This window comes from Anoplolepis gracilipes, chromosome 10, assembly GCF_047496725.1.
Source record: "Anoplolepis gracilipes chromosome 10, ASM4749672v1, whole genome shotgun sequence".
Taxonomy (NCBI): Eukaryota; Metazoa; Arthropoda; class Insecta; order Hymenoptera; family Formicidae; genus Anoplolepis; species Anoplolepis gracilipes.
Genome location: NC_132979.1, coordinates 1,620,945 through 1,640,180, shown reverse-complemented (window position 1 = coordinate 1,640,180; position 19,236 = coordinate 1,620,945). Strand labels below are relative to the sequence as shown.

The 19,236-nt window shown below is 23.9% G+C and overlaps 2 protein-coding genes across 3 annotated transcripts; both read left to right on the top strand.

Annotated features, from left to right (window-relative positions):
• The first annotated feature begins 1,053 nt into the window (after nt 1–1,053).
• On the top strand, nt 1,054–11,664 carry LOC140670305 (uncharacterized). The gene is made up of 19 exons (XM_072900866.1): nt 1,054–1,222; nt 1,860–1,979; nt 2,107–2,224; nt 2,432–2,693; nt 4,329–4,442; nt 4,745–4,835; nt 5,233–5,378; nt 5,528–5,595; nt 6,840–6,970; nt 7,053–7,088; nt 7,230–7,385; nt 8,119–8,238; nt 8,372–8,489; nt 8,723–8,981; nt 9,847–9,948; nt 10,009–10,099; nt 11,006–11,151; nt 11,306–11,438; nt 11,548–11,664. Exons 1-19 carry the CDS (start codon nt 1,079–1,081, stop codon nt 11,596–11,598), a joined length of 2,406 nt encoding a protein of 801 aa, XP_072756967.1. The 5' UTR covers nt 1,054–1,078; the 3' UTR covers nt 11,599–11,664.
• Nucleotides 11,665–12,988: 1,324 nt separating this feature from the next.
• On the top strand, nt 12,989–19,001 carry LOC140670454 (uncharacterized). Of its 2 annotated transcripts, none has more exons than XM_072901061.1 (10): nt 12,989–13,039; nt 14,058–14,177; nt 14,332–14,449; nt 16,183–16,444; nt 16,992–17,108; nt 17,176–17,266; nt 17,687–17,832; nt 18,004–18,136; nt 18,229–18,323; nt 18,862–19,001. In XM_072901061.1, the coding sequence occupies exons 3-9, from the start codon at nt 14,332–14,334 to the stop codon at nt 18,277–18,279; spliced, it is 918 nt and encodes a 305-aa protein (XP_072757162.1). In that variant the 5' UTR covers nt 12,989–13,039; nt 14,058–14,177; the 3' UTR covers nt 18,280–18,323; nt 18,862–19,001. The 2 variants fall into 2 exon arrangements, with proteins under 2 accessions (XP_072757162.1, XP_072757161.1); XM_072901060.1 differs by having other exon boundaries at nt 12,995–13,163.
• The last annotated feature ends 235 nt before the right edge of the window (nt 19,002–19,236 follow it).

Here is a 19,236-nt window from a genome sequence, read left to right as displayed (position 1 = left end):
GTACGCTTGCACAGTCTCGCACCCCTCGTGTGTGTGCGTGCGCGCGCGCGCGTGTGTGTGTATATGTGTCGTAAGAGATTGATTTAATATATTTCACAAAAAGACGAAAATAGATACAATATTTTACAGTTGGCGAATACATCTCTATCTTACTTTGCGGTCATGTATTCGGTGCAAAACTAAGAATAAAATATTTTAATAAGAATACAAAATTTTAACTAGTGTCATAGGTATGGTACGTTTACAACAATTATTTAATCATGTAATATTGTATTTATATTAAATTAATTTAATTAAATGTATTTATGGTGTAAACAATGTTTACTTATTAATTTAGTACGAATGTAATAGATGTATCAGGCAAATCAATTAATTGTATTTTTCATAAACATGAAGAACGTTATAGTATATTCTACAATATACATATAAAAAAATAAAAAACACATGACATGTAAAAATACACAAAATAACTTGCTGTAAATAAGAAAAAAGATTTTTTTCTGTTAGCATTTTCTTTTCTCTAATATAGTAGAAAATTATAACTCTTTAATTTGTATATTTGCATTGTTACATTACTTTAAATTTGTGAGATATATATATAAAGTTTTACTAGTAATAATTTTATTGTACTTATATGACAACTTTACAGCGTTTTACTTTGAAAATTTAAAAATAACTTGCGACGGTATACATTGGACTAAACATATGGATATAAGTCACTAAAATGTGACGACTGCGTTTGCGCAGCTTTTACATTACAGAATGCTTTTCTGATAGATATTATTTTATAAGAAATAAAACTAAATTTCTTTCAGAACGAAATTGGTCGTTTAATATGCGACTGTGCATTAAACAAATAGTGTTAAATTACAAGTATGTTTTGGTCTCCTCTGCAGTTAGAATAAATTATGGAAGCTTATTGTTAGATTATAGAACGCTAACATTTACGTTATAGAAGGGAGAATTTATAATAGGTGGAGAGAAGGATGGCAATATATAATAGGCAAGTGCCGAGTGGGGATAAGATCGACTTCGTCGACTTCATCCCCGTCAGACGTGTCTTAGCGCTAGGAGTGAAATGATCGATATCAAGGATCGTTATTTTAGTCTAAACTATACTCTCTTGCTGATAATTGGCTTATGGCCTTATAATAAATCTAAATTTGCTCGACTTCAGTTAATCTGTTGTTTTAGTATTTTAATAACTTTTGTTATATTTCAGGTATGTATCGAAACATTTTAATTATATACAGAATATTTTATTCTACGTTTTTATTTGGATTTTACATGTATATATGTATAAAAAGAAATTTTTTTATTAGATATGTAATTTTTAAGGAAACCTATACAAATTTTTATTTCATATATTTATTCATACTTCAAAAACTTGCGATTATGAATAATAATCTTTCTTAACGTCTGCTAAAAAATTATTGATTGTTTATTTTTTATATGTATATAAAATATTCCTAATATATTTTTATACTGTCTTTTGTGAACAATAATCTTTAACTTTTATACACACCATACACACATAGATACATATAAAATATATATATAATTCAAATTAAATAATAATATAAATATAATTTTAGAAAATATTATATATGTACATATATATTAATATTATTTTTTAAAGAAATATATAAAAAATTTTTATTATTTTATACAATAAAATTTACTTATTATCAAAAAGTTAAGTTTCAATTATATGTAATATAAATTTTATTTCTTACTATCAAATATAAAAGTAATTAATAACATGTAATTTACAGTATGTTAAATAAAAAATAAAGATTTTTATATATTAATTTATATATTAATTTGACTTATTTTTTATATATATTACATTTGTACAGCTTGTGACATTTATAACTTTAAATTGTACTTCAGACCTCGTAATCAAGATTTTGCCTCCCACATTAACAGGCATTATCCTTACGATAATATACAATTCGTTTTGTGTTAATGCTGAAACAGTAGGTCTAAAATATTAATTTTATATATATATAATAAACATTTATAATATATATAAAACTTTCTACAAAAAATTTTAACAAACTTTTTTGATATAAACAAATGTCATAAAATTTGTTCAAAAAATAGGTGAAATATTTAATGGAACAACTTCAGTGTATCTATAATGATTTAACAGACAACGACGAAATTTCTATTGTAGAGGGATACGGAAACAATGCAAAACGTTATACGACTAGATTGACAAGTAAAAAGATATTTTTTAATCTCTGTTGACCTACATATATTTAGAATCAATTAATAAATCTATTATTGAAATTTTGAAATACAAAAAATATTTTTATTTAATTACAAAAATATTTTAAATAAACCATTATATGTGCGCATAAATATAAAAATATAAGTTTTTAAATACTACTTCGTTTGAGTAGTTAATATTTATAATATTGTTCAGTACTTCTCATGAGCGGCGCATCTATTATTACGGCTATTCAATTGATGCCAAGCTTTTTCAACATTATTTTACCGACGAACAAATCTCGACAACATTATATACTATTTACGATGGAATATTTTATTGACCAGGAAAAATATTATTACATACTACTGCTGCATATCAATATGATTGTCTTCATTGGATCAATCACAGTGCTAGCGACAGGAACGATGCTCATTGCATATCTTCAACATGCTTGCGGAATGTTTAAGATTGCTAGGTAGAACAATAAACATAGAAATTGAGACAATGTAAATTTAAGAGAAGTTTTGCAAAAAAAGGTTACTTGTATAAAAACAAATATATATAAAAGTAACTTAAATTATTAGTCCATTAAAGGAACAAACTATACCTTATCTATACATTCAACATCATTAAATTATTGTCAATTATTACTTTAAATTTTTTTTTTCAGAATGAAATTGTAGAAAAAATAGCTTTTTCCGAAAAATTTGCAATATTTTGGTACTTATTTCACGAAAATCGGTCGACAAATGTGGAAGGAGTTCGCGGTTATGCGTACACACATACAGACGGACATTACTTATATATATAGATGTGTGTGTTTGTGTGTATGTGCGTATGGGTTGCGTGCGTGCGTCGTGCGAGTATGTGTATTATATTCTCAATTGTTACTAGCATTAAAAATAATATAATTTCATAAAACAAATCATTATCACAGAATAAGATTTATATGATACATTTCTTTCTACAAAATCACATTATATTACTTTTTAAAAATGAACGGTAATTAAACTGATCACTAAAATTTGAGACAATATGTCATTAAAATTGAACGCAGTTAAAATTTTACTTAATAAAATATGATTACATATATATATATATATATATATATATATATATGTATACTTTATACATATACAGACATTATTGTTTTTTCTACAATTTCATTCTGAAAAAAAAATATCATTTAATGTAATGATTGATTGACAATAATTTAATAGTTGTTAAATGTATAGATAAAGTGTACTTTGTTCCTTTAATGGACTAATAATTTAATATATAATTAAACTTTATATACAGGGTGTCCCAGAACAACCTTCCGTCCGTAAAATGACGTACTCCTGACACAATTCTAAGACAATTTTTCCTTTACCAAAATTTGATTTAAAGCGTAGTTTTTGAGTTATAAGCGAAAATAGTTAGCAATAACCGCGAACTACTTCTACATTTGTAGACCGATTCCCACGAAATTAGTACCAAAATGTTGTAAATTATTCTAGGATGGCTGCTATGTGGTTTTTTAAATTAAAAAATTAAAAAAAATTTTTTTTTTAATTATAGGAGATTATGTTTTCGCGAAAAAAATGTTTTTCCAGATTTCTCTGCCAATGTGTTCAAAATATTTCGAAACATTGAGAAATCACATTTTTTAATAATTTTTAATTTTTTATATTTTAAATTATAGAGAAGGCTATGTTTTGGAGAACAAAATTTTTTCCAGATTTCTCTGCAAATGTGTTCAAAATTATATTTTTTAATAATTTTTAATTTTTTATATTTTAAATTATAGAGGAGACCATGTTTTCGAAAAAAAATTTTTTTTATAAGGAATAGCGCGCGCATGTGATGTCTAGTTTATGTATATTTTATATATTTTTTTAATAAGATATATTAATTTAATAACTTTTAAATCTATTTAATTTAGGATATTAATCATCTCTAACATAATATATCTTAAAATATCTTTCATATCTGTTAAAAAATAAAACATTGAATTATTTAATCAGTGTCTATTGTCACAAGTGTTGCAATTTTATTAATTGATTATGCGTACATGTCATCGAAAACACAGTTATCTATCAAGATTATAATTTATCTCGTACGTTCACAGTTACCGTGTTGAAAATGCATTGAAAATTCATATATCACAAGATAAGCTCCTAAACGAGAATTTGATTTTTAAAGGTATAATTTCTGCTATAGATATTCACCGAAAAGCCATATCGTTAGTATTTATCGTATAATATACATAGGGTGATTTGTATAAAGTAATCGAGACAAATATTGGCAAAAGTTGAAAATATAATTGTTTCCATCATGACATCTTTTTGTATATTAAATATTTCTTGTAAAGATATTTTTTAAATTATATTCCTAACTGTTGCAAATATTCACATTGGTCATTTTATACTAATTACACCATATATATATATATATATATATATATATATATATATATATATATATGTACATACATATGTATATAGTATTGCACATTAATTCACTTGTTTTTCTTTTGCTTTAAAGATTCTCTAATCATCTAATATCCAAATTTGAGATGACATTCATGTTTTTAATACTGTTTGGAGTACTTACTTTGAGTCTTAATATTTTTCGGGTAATTTTCCTTGTCTTCCCACTTTAAATATACATATCCAATAAATTGCTTCTAATAACATTTCTTTATGTTGTTTTTCAATCAAATTTCAGTTAATTAATTTTACTTCTTAATATAGAGTTCTTTTATTCTCTCTCTCTCTCTCTCTCTCTCTCTCTCTCTCTCTCTCTTTAAATATGATATATTATTATAGCAATAATTTAGCAATATCTAGTATTGTTATTACTGATATTAACAATATACAATATTGCTAAAAATGATATCAAAATTTATAAAATTCGTAAAAATTATTTATGTAAATTTCTTATATTTTATGTTATATAATTATAATATAAACAATAGAATATATAAATTTCAACCTGGGCTTTCGAAAATGATATTAAAATTTGTATATTAGACTTTTCAGATTTTAACATTAAAATATAATGCTGTGGAACTTCTAATACCTTTAATAACTGCAACTTTCATGTTTGTATACATGTTTTTTGCAAATTTTCTCGGACAAGCAATTACAGATCACTATAATGATATATTTGTCACTGTGTAAGAATCATTATTTGTTATACAATATCAAAACAAATTTCAATAATAAAGATTGTAAAAAAATTATCGTAATATATATATATATATAAAATTATTAAGTCATTACATTGTAGTTAATTGTAAAGTTTATAAATATATTGTGTATATAGGTATGCTGTTCGATGGTATACAGTTCCTCTACATATACAAAAGATAATACTGTTTCTATTACAAAGAGGTAACAAATCTTTCGGTCTGAATGTTGGTGGATTGTTTGTCGCATCGTTACAATGTTTTGCGACGGTACAGAAAATACTGTGTGTGGTCTGCAATGGCAGTGAAAGTAGTGAATTAAGAATAAATAAGTAGACCGTAAGTCAAGTGAGATTATACCATCTTGCTTATGATCAGCTTATTCTGACGTCCTACTGCCTTTATATCTCACTACTCTCACTGTCATTGTAGATCACGCATTAAATTCCTTATATTTAGCGTATTTTAAATGTATGAACTAAATAAATAAATAAAAGTATATGGTTTTTTACAGCTAGCAAATGCATCCTTATCTTACTTTACTTTACTTTATTCAATGTAATAAAGTTAATAAAAAGTCGTGAATTAGTAATAATAAAGATTGATAAAAAATTGGTAATGTATTTTATTTTATTTCTTGCACTATATAAATAAAACAACACAAACATGCACATACGTTATAAATAAAACATGTCAATAATGCACACAATTTTAGTATACTAACATAACGAGATTTCCAAAAACCGAATTTTTTCCTAAATATAAGAAAAAAAATAATTGATTTGATATTCCACTTTTATGCATTATTGTAAAAATATCTAATAAAAATAAAACTAAGCGTTTATGATATTTTATATATGTATATCTAATGTATATTATATGTATAGGACGTCAGAATAAGCTGATCATAAGCAAGATGGTACAATCTCACTTGACTTACGGTCTACTTCTTTATTCTTAATTCACTACTTTCACTGGCATTGCAGACCACACACAGTATGTATATGTATATTTAATGTGTATTAGTATATGTGTATATATAATATATATACACATATATTATTGTTTAGTTTATATATATACATATATTATTGTTTATTTTAAATTTTATTCTAGCATTTTTAAAATTGTAATTTAATATTTAATACCTTTTATTCAATAACTAATTTTTCAAAAATTAAATTTTAAAAACTTTATTTTATTTATTTAATCAAATTAAGTTTAAATCATTTTAAATTTTAGTTTTATTTCTTATACAAAGCACACATACATATGAACAGTAAATACACATTTATAAAATAAACGACAATTAATTATAAAATAAGTAAATGGTAAGTAAATACTGAAAAATTATATTACTATTAAAAAATAATGTTTTACAGACATTACTCTTTTGCAATTAATATCTACTATTTTAACGCACTCTCATTCTAAAGGACTTGTTTCTAGTTTACATATGGATATATCCAAGTACAGGAAGATATGCCGTTGAAAATGCAGTGACTACGCTTGCGCCGCTTTCGCACCCCATATACTTTTTCCGTGAATGTTATTCTATGAGAAAAGGACATATGTTTAATGTCTTTCGGCATTAAATCGATCGCTTAATCGCCGACTGCGTCTCGACAAAAGTGTTAAATTACGGGTGTTTTGTTTTCCCAGTGGTATCCTGTGTTTTTTCGTGTTGGTACAATTATGGTAAATTTCACAAATTAACTGATATTATGGAACATAAAAATTGATGCTAGAAAAGAGAGCTTAGAGAATATTTAATCAACCAAGTGAATAGTGGGGATAAGCAAATGTCCGTCAGCTTCATCCTTATCAAATGTATTTTAATATTTGCGAGAGATGGTCGATATTATAGATCAGTATTTCAGTTTGAACCGAACTCTATTATTGGCTATTGGTATATGGCCTTATCAGAGATCAACGCTTGCTTGTTTTCAATCAATCTGTTTCTTTAGTATTGAAGCAACATACATTGTATCTCAAGTATGTATGTATAAAAATTTTTTAATTATATGCATTACATAAAATTTTAAAATGCAATTGAATCACTTTAACTATATAAAGTATATTTGGTTAAAAAGTGTTTATTCTTTACTTACAAAAGTATATTTAGATTTTCATCCTATTATAAATTTATATTCTATAGAATAAATTCACACTTATTATAATCAATAAATAATAATTTATAATCTAATAAATAATAATTTATAATTTAATTAAATTTGTGCATTTTTTTGTGATTTATCAACTTCTGCTAGAATCAACCGAAAATTGTTTCTATCTGTGTGTATAAATCTATTATTTATTGTAACTTTATTGTAAATATACTATTATAAATCGTTACTTACGATAGTCTTTTACTTCTACATAATTTGTATTGAATATTTGATTGTAAAAAAGAATTCTATATATAATGTGTGTGTAATATTTTTTATACTATATATAAATATAAATATACAAAAATATATATATTTATTAATTAAATATTATAACATTATAATAATATATAAATATAATTATTTATCTAATATAATATGTGCTTATTTATCTCTTACATTAAATTATCTCTTACAAAAAATTATTTTATAAATATAAAGAATTAATTTATTGTATTGTTACCATAAGCTAGCCATAATAACATAGAACTTAGAATTTACTTATCAAGGATAAAGATTCTTTTTCTACAAATTATTTTAAAGAAAATTATTATTTCTAGCTTATAATATTTGTAACTTCAGAGTTTACTATTGATATTGCTATTAAGATTTTATCTCCCACATTTGCTTGCATTAGCTTCACACTAACATACAACTCGTTTTACGTTAATGACAAAACAGTAAGTCAAACATGTATTTTATTTATCGTAATAAACATTTCTAATAAATAAACACTTATTTTAAAACTTTGTAGCAATTTTTTTATACTTCATGAAAAATATAAATGGAATAAAAGTTTGTTATAAATAACAGGTAACATACTTAATGGAACAGTTCCAGCGTATCTACGATGATATAAAGGACAAAAATGAATTTATGATCATCGAAAAATATGGAAATAATGCGAAATATTTTACGATTGCACTTTTAAGTGAGGAAATTTTTTCTGACTCCTATTCCGTTTTATATTTCAAATTCATTAATAAGCCGTGAAGATTTCATTTAAAATAAGAAGTATTTTGAATCTTCTAAAGTTACACACACAAAACGTTTAAATTGAAATGCTTCAAATGCACGAATTTATTGCTATAAATATATTATTATATATTTTATTTATTGCCAGAAATATATTAATATATATTATTTATTTATATTGTTGTTTAGTGACTTTATTTTTCTTTGCATCGGTTCATACATCTGCTCAAATTTGGCCGAATATTTTCGACGTTATTTTATTTGCAAACAAGTCTCGACCACGTATGCAGATTACGACTGATTGTTTTGTAAAACAAGAACAATATTTCTACTTAAGGCAATTGTATATAAATGTTGCTGTCTACTTAGGAATTGTTGCAGTAATAGCAACCGGAACATTATGCAATGCATATCTTTATTTTATTTGCGGAATGTTTAAAATTGCTAGGTAAAGCATGATATACATAATAATTAAAATTAGAATTAAAAATAATTTTATTTTTGTCTTATTCAGTTCTAAAAAGTTCTATTTATATGATGAAAATAATCTGCTCAAAATATAGAAAGCTGAATTAGTTGACTTATTAATAAATAAATGAATCACTTCATATACAAAATATTCAAGTTTTATAAAATTTTTAAAAATTACTGTTTTATCAATTTAATTTAATTGTACTTTTAGAAAGAAATGTTAGAAAAATAATGATTTCTAAGAATAAAAGTATAATTGATACATCGTGTTTATCGAAATATAAATAGATTAATAATATCTTATTATGTTAATAAAATAACTGCAAATTTGAAGTAAACTTTATTTTGAACTTATGAGACTCTATATTATATTTCCGGTTCTAATCATTAACATAATTAACGGTAATCATTAAAGTTTCATCAATCATTAATTTTTTTAATTCCTTAGAATATCAATAGAAAAAAAAGGACTCTATACATGTGGAAGACGTCGCGTAAAACACATACACACACACACACACACACACACACACACACACAAAAGTATTATTAAAAAATATTAGAACATGACTCTTACTTTGTAAAACTGTTTACATTGTATGAATGTTTACTTAATACAAGGAGTAACAATATAAAATATCTTGAAATATCCATAACTTCTTAAAAATATGCAAATATATTGATTTACTTCTTTTAATCATTATCTAACCTAACATGATTATAAATGTTAAAGTTTTTAATTAATTATAAATGTTGTAATCTTTAATTGATAACATATTATATGAATTTATGAAGATTATAATCACTCTACCTCAAGGCTAATTTTGTAAATTTATTCACAGTTACCGTATTGAGAACGCAATCGAGATTTATACATCACAAAATGTTAATTTACAAAAACAGAGTTTGATTTATGCTGTAGATATTCATCGTAAAGCTATCAAGTTCGTATATATTATTTCTTAATACATATATAGTATACACAATAATACATTTTTTTAAAGATTCTCGGAATATTTAATATCCAAATTTGAGATGTCAGTCATGTTATTAATAATATTCGGAGTAATCACTTTGAGTTTCAACATTTTTCATGTAAGTTTGGGGTATTTTGTTTATAAATGCAAATTTAAAAAAAATTTGTAATATTTTGCAATATATTTATGTTATATGTATCTGTGTTATTTTAAATACACTTAATCGATTTTAATTGATAACTCTGTTCAAACAATACTTCATATAATTTTCTAAGAATATAATCACATATAATTCATAATCTGGCTATATTTTTGACTACAAGATTTAAAAAAGTTTAGTTAACAATTATTTATAATTTTAGATACAATTAGCAGTAATTAGCATAAATAATGTAAAGATTTATAAATATTAAAATTTGTTCCAGATTTGGTTTTATTTTATTTATGAGTTTCTTGACTAGTTTGTAGTATATTTGCGCGTAGAAACAACATTAGATTACAAGTTTTATAATATTACGAAATTTAATCTTACAGATGTACTCTTATATTTAAACTTAAAAATATATTCTCTTATTTATTTCATTAGAATACTAGTAAATACTATTAAAGTAAAAAAATATACTATTAAAATCTAAATGAATTAAATTTTAGGAAAAATATATTTTATGTGAAACTTTTGAATATATATGATGATGATTGATCAAGAAATAATTTACAATTGCTTATGTTTATGTTGTCTTTAAAGCATAATGTAAAAACTTATTTTTTACAAAAATCCTTATTATTTATTATATGTACATAAATCTTACAATATAACGCAATAGAAATAAAACATATAATTTGAATAAATTGATTAATAAAAAGATTATTAATTTATAAAACACTCAATTTTTAGATGATTTACAATTTATAAAAAGTTATTTAAAACTGTTAGTTAAATAATCTGTCATAATTTGTAAGCCATCTATAAATGGACTTCTTATAAACTTATAATATTAATTTGTAATGTTTATGAATATATTAGACGTTCCAGATTGTATCAACAGAATATAAATATGAGCAACTTATTTTATCTGTTGGATTTACATTTATTTGTACTGTATATATGTTTTTCTCTAACTATCTCGGACAAAAAATTACAGATCATAATAATGATGTATATGCTGCTGCGTAAGAAATATCCTTAGGTTATCTGATCGTATCAATTTAATATATGTATACAAACGTTAATCAAAGTAATATTAATTTAAAAATACGCAAAATTAATATGTGTTTCAGATTTTTTTTTCGAGAGATTGACTGATCTGTTATATTTTCATTGCAGATATAATGTTTGCTGGTATACAGCTTCCCTATATATACAAAAGCTAATAATTCTTCTATTGCAAAGAGGTAACAAAAATTTTGGTTTGAATGTCGGTGGATTGTTTATAGCATCTTTAGAATGTTTTGCGACGGTATAAAACATTATATATATATATATATATATATATCATAATTTGTCACGTATTATTAATACATCACAATCTAAAAGAACTAAATAAATGTAGACATATTTTCTTACAGCTGGTGAAGGCATCCGTATCTTACTTTACCGTTATGTATTCAACCCAATGATAACAGCAAAAAACATATTAATTAATTTTGTAACAATGTAAAATTAATGAAAAATCATATACTTTATAAATAGTTCAAATAAATAGACTATGAGATATAAAAATGTATAAATTAAATACTAAAAAAATAAAAGTCTTTTAATAATAACAATTTTTTCATAAATGTATAAAAAAGATTGACTAATTTAATAACTGTCCGTATTTCGTTATTAATTCTTTATTAATCCATGTTTATGAAACATGTGATGCAAAAAAATTAAATTAAACAATTATAACTGTTTAATATTTAGAACTGCTCTTTTCTTCTTATTAGCATTAATTAATAATATTGTATTTCTTTCTTTCTTTCTCTATTATCGAAGCTTAAAAACTTAATAGTGTTACTTACACATTTATATTTTATTAATAAATTCACAAAATAATAAACAAAAAAAAATTCCTGAAAGATATAATATTGTTTTAAGTTTTTATATATTACATATATTATTTTTTTAAGTTAATATTATGCATTATTATACATTTTTATATTTGTGATATATATATATATATATATATATATATATATATATATATATATTTACATTACAAATATAAAAATAAAATATGTAAAATAAAAATAAAAATAAATAAATAATAAAGTAAAATAAAAAAAATATATATATATTTAATTTTAATTTTATTTTTTATGTAAATAAAGAGATAAAATAATATTAATAAAACAGACAATTTAAATAAAATATATGTTCGAAAAAGAGAATTAATACTTTACACATACACACACACACACACATACAATAATTTTACAGTAATGTCACAATAAATGTCACAATTGTAAAACATATTTAGGGCCGCCGCACACACTTTTACATAACGCATAATACATATACATAAGGAATTCGATTGGTTGAATTCCTTATGCATGTGTTTATAGACGAATCAGTTTCCTTATGTATATGCATTATGCGTTATGTAAAAGTGTGTGCGGCAGTCCTTACTATGAAAGATGAAGTGTAACGTGCGAGTGTTCACATTGAACTGAAGCACACGTGTCGCTGAAAAACGAATACGCTTGCGCAGCATTCACACCCCAGGACTTCTTCCGTGAACGTTATTTTATGAGAAATAAAACATCTGTCTAATTTTTTTCGCATTAAATCGATTGCTTAATAGGCAATTACATCTTGACAAAACAATGTTAAATTGTGCAAATATATATTCTCATCTCACAATATTTTGTCTCACGCGTTATAATAAGAAAATTACCCCTGAATTACAAAAGTTAAGTTATAGATTTTCTCTCTAAATTTTTTCTTCATGATAAAAAAAGAAATTAGAGAGAATATTTAAATGACTATAATTTAGACTTGAAATAAGCTTCATCGACAAAACTCTGTCAAACGGGTGGTTGATACTAGCAGAAAGATGATCAGTATTGAAGATCGGTATTTTAGTCTTAACCGTACTCTTTTGTTGATAGTTGGTTTATGGTATTATCAAAAATCGAAAATTGCTCAATTTCATTTCATTTGCTTTTTTAGTGTAATATTAACCTCTATTATATTTCAGGTACATTAACACATATACATATATGTATATACATACTATATATATATGTGTGTGTGTGTGTGTATGTATATCGATGTTTTTTGTTGTGATATTGTATTGTAATTTATATATCGTATATATACATATATATGTATATATGTATATATATATACGATATATTTTAAAAGATTTATTAAGCTATTTTATATGTTTATGTGATTATCATCCAAATTCTTTTGTTAAGGAACAATTGATTATGTGTGCGTGAAAGATCTCGCTATGTGTGTTATATACTTTAACGTGTCATATCCATAGATAGATATATTAAATATCGATCAGGCTTCATTTATCTACTGCGCGTCAAGATAAGTGGGGTAAAGGGGGAAAATTTTCCTCCTTCGCGCATGTGCAATAACGCATTTCTCCTGGCAGCTCATTTTGACAGAGCGAAAATAACCCACTTTAAAAGTTAAATGTCAATTCTCATGTGTCATATATCTATCGTTCACTGAAAGAAATATACAAATGCGCATGCGCAAGGAAGGAAAATTTGTTATCTATCGACAGTTATCTTAACGTGCGGGGATCTAAGGCAGAAATGGGACAAAGCCCGATCTATATTTAATATATCTATGGTCATATCATATGTATACTATACATTTATATATATGCTGTCATTCACAAATATATGTATATATATATATATATATATATATATTTATTTATTTGTTTATTTATTTATTTATATATATTTATATAACTCTTATTTTCTGGAATAAAAAAAAGTGTGTATGTGTGTATATTTATACTTATTTATTCCAAAGACTAAGAGAGTGATGCTAAAATTATATAATTATTACATATTATAGAAATTTTTAATTTCTCTAGAAAAAAAAGCAAATTACTTTATTACAGTTTACAACATTTCTAACTACAAAATGTACCACAACTTTCGTCATCGAAGTGTTATCTATTGCATCTGGTTTCATATGCCTTGCAATAAAATATCATTCGTTTTGCTTTAAAAATGAAACTGTAAGTTGATTATTTATTTCCATTCATTTAAATATAAACGTTTCCGGTGTACAAAATTTTACATCTATTTATCATTTACATCTATCAATATTACATATCTATTTTTTTGTTTACTAATACAAGTGATAAAGATTTATTGAAATATATATAACAGATGAGAAATTTAATACAACAGCTTCAGCATATCTATAACAACTTAAAAGACAGCAACGAAATTGATATTATAGAGAGATACGGAAGAAATGCCAAATATTATACAGTACTAATAACAAGTAAGGTAATATTTTTTTATATATATATATATATTTTGCACTTTACATTTATCAATAAATGTGTTATTATAATTTTCATAATAAAAAAAATTATTGTAAATTCTATGACGTATTCAATTAGCTCGCAAATTTAAATGTTTTAACGATATAGGAGCAAAAAAGTACTGATCAATAAAAATAATCAAATAATAGTTTTAAATTTAAAATACTTTTGTTTTGTAACTATTATAATTATTCTATTAATTCAGAATGAGTGAGAAAGAAAATTATATATTTGTTTCAATATGTTTTAAGGATATAATTACAAGAGTGAAAGGTGGATTGATTGATATAATTATCAAAATTATTTATATATGTAGCTGAGTGCGTAAAGTGTTTCTAATTTTTGAAGTTGACAAATGCTAAACTATAAAAATTAAATATAATTTAATAAGTGTTGGAAATAATATATTATACATATTCTTTCATCCCACAAAACACACATACACACGCACAAAATGCACACTTGCATACACGCACATGCACGCGCGCATATGTATGTATATGTACCTAGAGAAAATTGCATTTAAATATCACAATTACAGATTAATTAAAAATTGAAAAAATCATATCTTAAATAACTTGTGTTTGTAATTCATTTATATAGAGTACATTAGAACCTCTTCTAGAAAATATATCTCTAAAGTATATATTGCATTCCTTTCACGCGCTGACAAAGGAATTCGAACCCAAAAATTCTGATTTATTTATATACATTTAGAGAAGGCAAATAAGACGAATTTAGAAATTTTCAGTTACTGCCTAAAACGATTCTAAAAGTTGTAACTTTTTTTTATGTAGAACGGTTTTTTAATTTTCTTAATGTATCTCGAAAATTTCGAGATATCAAAAAAATCTTTCATATAAAAGTTCCATAGTAAGAACACTTCTTTTTAACTACATTAATAAAATTCTAAAAAAAATTTTCAATTTCAATTATTTTCAAAATCTTATTAACATGATTAAATAAAGACGTTTTTATCATAAAACTTTTATATGAAATATTTTTGATATTTTAAATTATTTTTGAGATATATTGAAAAAATGAACAAAATTGATCTACTTATAAGGGGTGGTTTCATCTTTTAAAATCGTTTTTGAGTGGTAACTGAAAAGGGGAGAGATAAAAAATGATCAGTTTTGACCGCAAATAGGCACCTTTAAAACCTATACAGTTATCGCTTTGAAAGTCTATACATTCATGAAAAAAAGATTATTTACTCATTTTAAATAAAGCATTTAAATAAACAAAATAAATTTCTTTTAAAGCGTCATTTTTAAATCCTTCCTTTCTAAATTCATCTATTATTTACTTTCGCTATATGTGTATAAAGTTTTATCAAAATCAGAATTTTCAACTTCGAGAAGTTCCCTTGCAAGTCACCCTCAGATAATATAAGTAGGGATAATGGTCAAGTCATGTAGGGGTTACACAAAGCTACTGACGCAATATCCTTTTCGGATGTAAAAGGATATATTCGGTGTAGAAGAATATATTCATGCGAACAATCGTCGTGAAACAATACCTTCTACTAAATTTAATAGGACTGAGAGTAACCTTATTAAAATATACTAGAGCTACGTATAATTTATTGGATCTTCAGAGGTTCCAGTGTAATCTAAGATTTTAATTTATTAGAAAATTAGAAATTTTATAACTGTTTAATAACATAATTTTGTAACGTTATTTTTAGCACTTTTTGTTTCCAGTGTATTTATTCTTTTGATCGTCCAAATGTGGCCGGATATTCAACAGATTATTTCACCTTCAAACAAATCTCGATCATATCATTTGCAAATATCAGTTGAATATTTTGTTGATCAAGAAAAATATTTCTATTGCTTACTAGTACATGTGAATGCAGCGGTTTGTATAGGGTTGTTTGCAGCGGCAGCGATAGCAACAATGCTGATCGCATATTTCCAATATATGTGCGCTATGTTTACAATTGCTAGGTAAAACGAACAACGATTTAACATAACGAATTAACATAAAAATAATACAAAAAATGAAATTAAAAACAGTCCGTTTTCTTATTTCGTACAAATCTGACAATGAGAATTGAATTTACTCTACAAGATATATATTTTATAAATACATATCAAGATTAAATAAAATATTTCTATTAAAAGTGAAATTTTTACATAATCTACACATGCAGTTATAAAGATTTTTGAGAAATTAGTTTGTAGCTTTGCTTTGGGGAAGAAACCTTGAGTAAAAGTAAAACCAAAGTACCATAAGAAAAAAAAAGTTTTTGCTTTTTATTCTTATGTTACTCAAAGTTATTCTAATCTTTCTATTAATGTATTGTTACAAATGCTATTTTTTTACTGAACCCTGCTTGACTACTGTAGTATTAATTCGAAATTATATATAATTATTCAACTTGGAGATTATTTTAAGCCATATCATTATATGTATAAATAAATATATCTTAAAATAATCATCAAAAAATAAATTATATCTTATATATAATTACAATAATTAAATTATTTACAGTTACCGTATCGAAAATACAATGAAGTTACTAATGTTCCAAGATATCATTCCGGAGAACAGGAATTTGATTCATAAGAGCATAAAGAATGCCGTAGATATTCATCGAAAAGCAATAGAGTTAGTAACTATGTATTTCATAATACATGTATAAAATATGCGCAGTAATATTTTATTGTATTTAAAGGTTTTCCATACATCTAACATCTAAATGTGAGATGTCATTCTTGTTTTTAATAATATTCGGAGTAATGACTATAAGCATGAATATTTTTCGAGTAAGTTTTGTTTTCTGATTATAAATATCTTTAATAAGTTACTTAACATTATCTTTTAATATTAATTAGCGTAATATATTTTATATATGTAATAATAATTTTTTTAATGTTTTTTTCTATATTATATGATAAAATTATGAATAGAATCTCGAATATTTTTTCGCGAATTGTAGACTATTTAAAATGAGTTTAAAACAAAATAAAATTAGTATACGTAACTATTTAAAAGAAAGATTAACAGTAAATTGAACAAAGAATCTGTTATTATAATATAACGGCATAAAGAAATGATATAATATATAATTTTTATTGATAAATTATACTCGCAGTTTTAAAGTTAATTTGTGATAAAAATTTGGTTGTAAATTGTAAATCTAATACACGGGGTTCAAAAAACTGATCTCAACAAATATATGTTAGTTTTTTCAGATTGCATCATCAACACGTAATTTTGTGGAACTTTCAATATCGTTTATAATTGGATCTATTTGTCTTCTCTATATGTTTATAGCAAACTTTGTCGGACAAATAGTTACAGATCACTATAATTATATATATGCTGCTGCGTAAGAAATATAATTTATATGATTATATCATTTTATGAAATTTAATAACAAAGATAAAAGTTAATATAATATGTTGTACAGCACAAATATATATACGTATGCTACAAATAACTCAAGCAAGTTCTTACTTTTCTTAAATTATTAATTTTTTATTATCGTTGTTATATATAGATATAAAATTCAATGGTACATAGCTCCATTAGACATACAAAAGCTGATACTGATTCTGATACAAAGAGGCAACAAGAATTTTGGTCTGACTTTTGGTAAATTATTTGTAGCGTCGGTACAATGTTTTAGCACGGTAAAAATTTATATATTATAACATATTAAATGCAGTTCATATTTGGAAGAAAATAAATAAAAGCAATATAATTTAATCATTTTCCATTACAGTTAGCAAACGCATGTCTATCGTATTTTACAGTTATGTATTCCGTACAATAAAAATAACAAAATATATCAACTCAGACAACTATATTGGAGCAAATGTAATGTATAGAAAAACATGTATAAAAAATGATTTATAATAAATATATAACTTAGATAATTAACGCATAATATTAACATTAATGCTTTATTCACCAATAATAATCACTATAATAAAAACTATATAACTCACATTACTCGAAAGCAACTAAATTAGAAAATAATAATTTGTTTATTTCATTATCAATAATCAATGTATATGTTTTGCATTGAAAATTTTAACAAATGAAATAATATGCAAGGGTATTATATGTAGCTAATTTTTTAAAAATAGTAAAGAAAAAATTTTTGAAAGGTGATTATTAGAATATTATATTTTAAGTTTTTTATTTAAATGTACATATTTTTATATTATATATAATTTTATATATTATATATTTATAATTTTTATATTATATATAAATATATATACTTAATTTATACTTTTTTCTTGTTAGATTACTAAGAAATAGAATAAAAAATATTAAAACATAGGAAAATATGAAACAAAAATAATATTTTTGGAAAAAATAATACTTTACATGCACAATAATTTTGTAGTGATGTGAGAATCGTAAAACATGTTTACCATAAAAGATGAAGTGTAACTTGCAAGTGTCACATATCGAACTGATGCATCAAGTGCACATGTGCCGCCGCGAAACGACAACCACGCTTGCGCAACTTTCACGCTCCAGGACTTCTCTCGTAAATATTATTCCATGCGAAATAAAACATCTGTCAAATTTTTTTCGCATTAAATCGATTATCTAATAGACGACTATATCTTGACGAAACAATGTTAAATTATGTAAATATATTCAGATCTTACTGTATTTTGTTTTCTGCGTTATAATAGGCACACTTACAGTTGAATTACAGAAATTTAAGTTATAGAACACTTTCTCTCTAAATTTATTCTTCATTAATAATAAA

Bases quoted from the DNA above. Each gene is read 5' to 3' on its own strand.
- LOC140670305 (XM_072900866.1), top strand. From the start codon at position 1,079: ATGATCGATATCAAGGATCGTTATTTTAGTCTAAACTATACTCTCTTG. The intron at 2,225-2,431 runs GTAAAAAGATAT...AATATTGTTCAG, and splicing joins TTATACGACTAGATTGACAA to TACTTCTCATGAGCGGCGCA. The intron at 9,949-10,008 runs GTTCGTATATAT...ATTTTTTTAAAG, and splicing joins ATTCATCGTAAAGCTATCAA to ATTCTCGGAATATTTAATAT.
- LOC140670454 (XM_072901060.1), top strand. From the start codon at position 13,020: ATGATCAGTATTGAAGATCGGTATTTTAGTCTTAACCGTACTCTTTTG. The intron at 14,450-16,182 runs GTAAGGTAATAT...CGTTATTTTTAG, and splicing joins TTATACAGTACTAATAACAA to CACTTTTTGTTTCCAGTGTA. The intron at 16,445-16,991 runs GTAAAACGAACA...AATTATTTACAG, and splicing joins GCTATGTTTACAATTGCTAG to TTACCGTATCGAAAATACAA.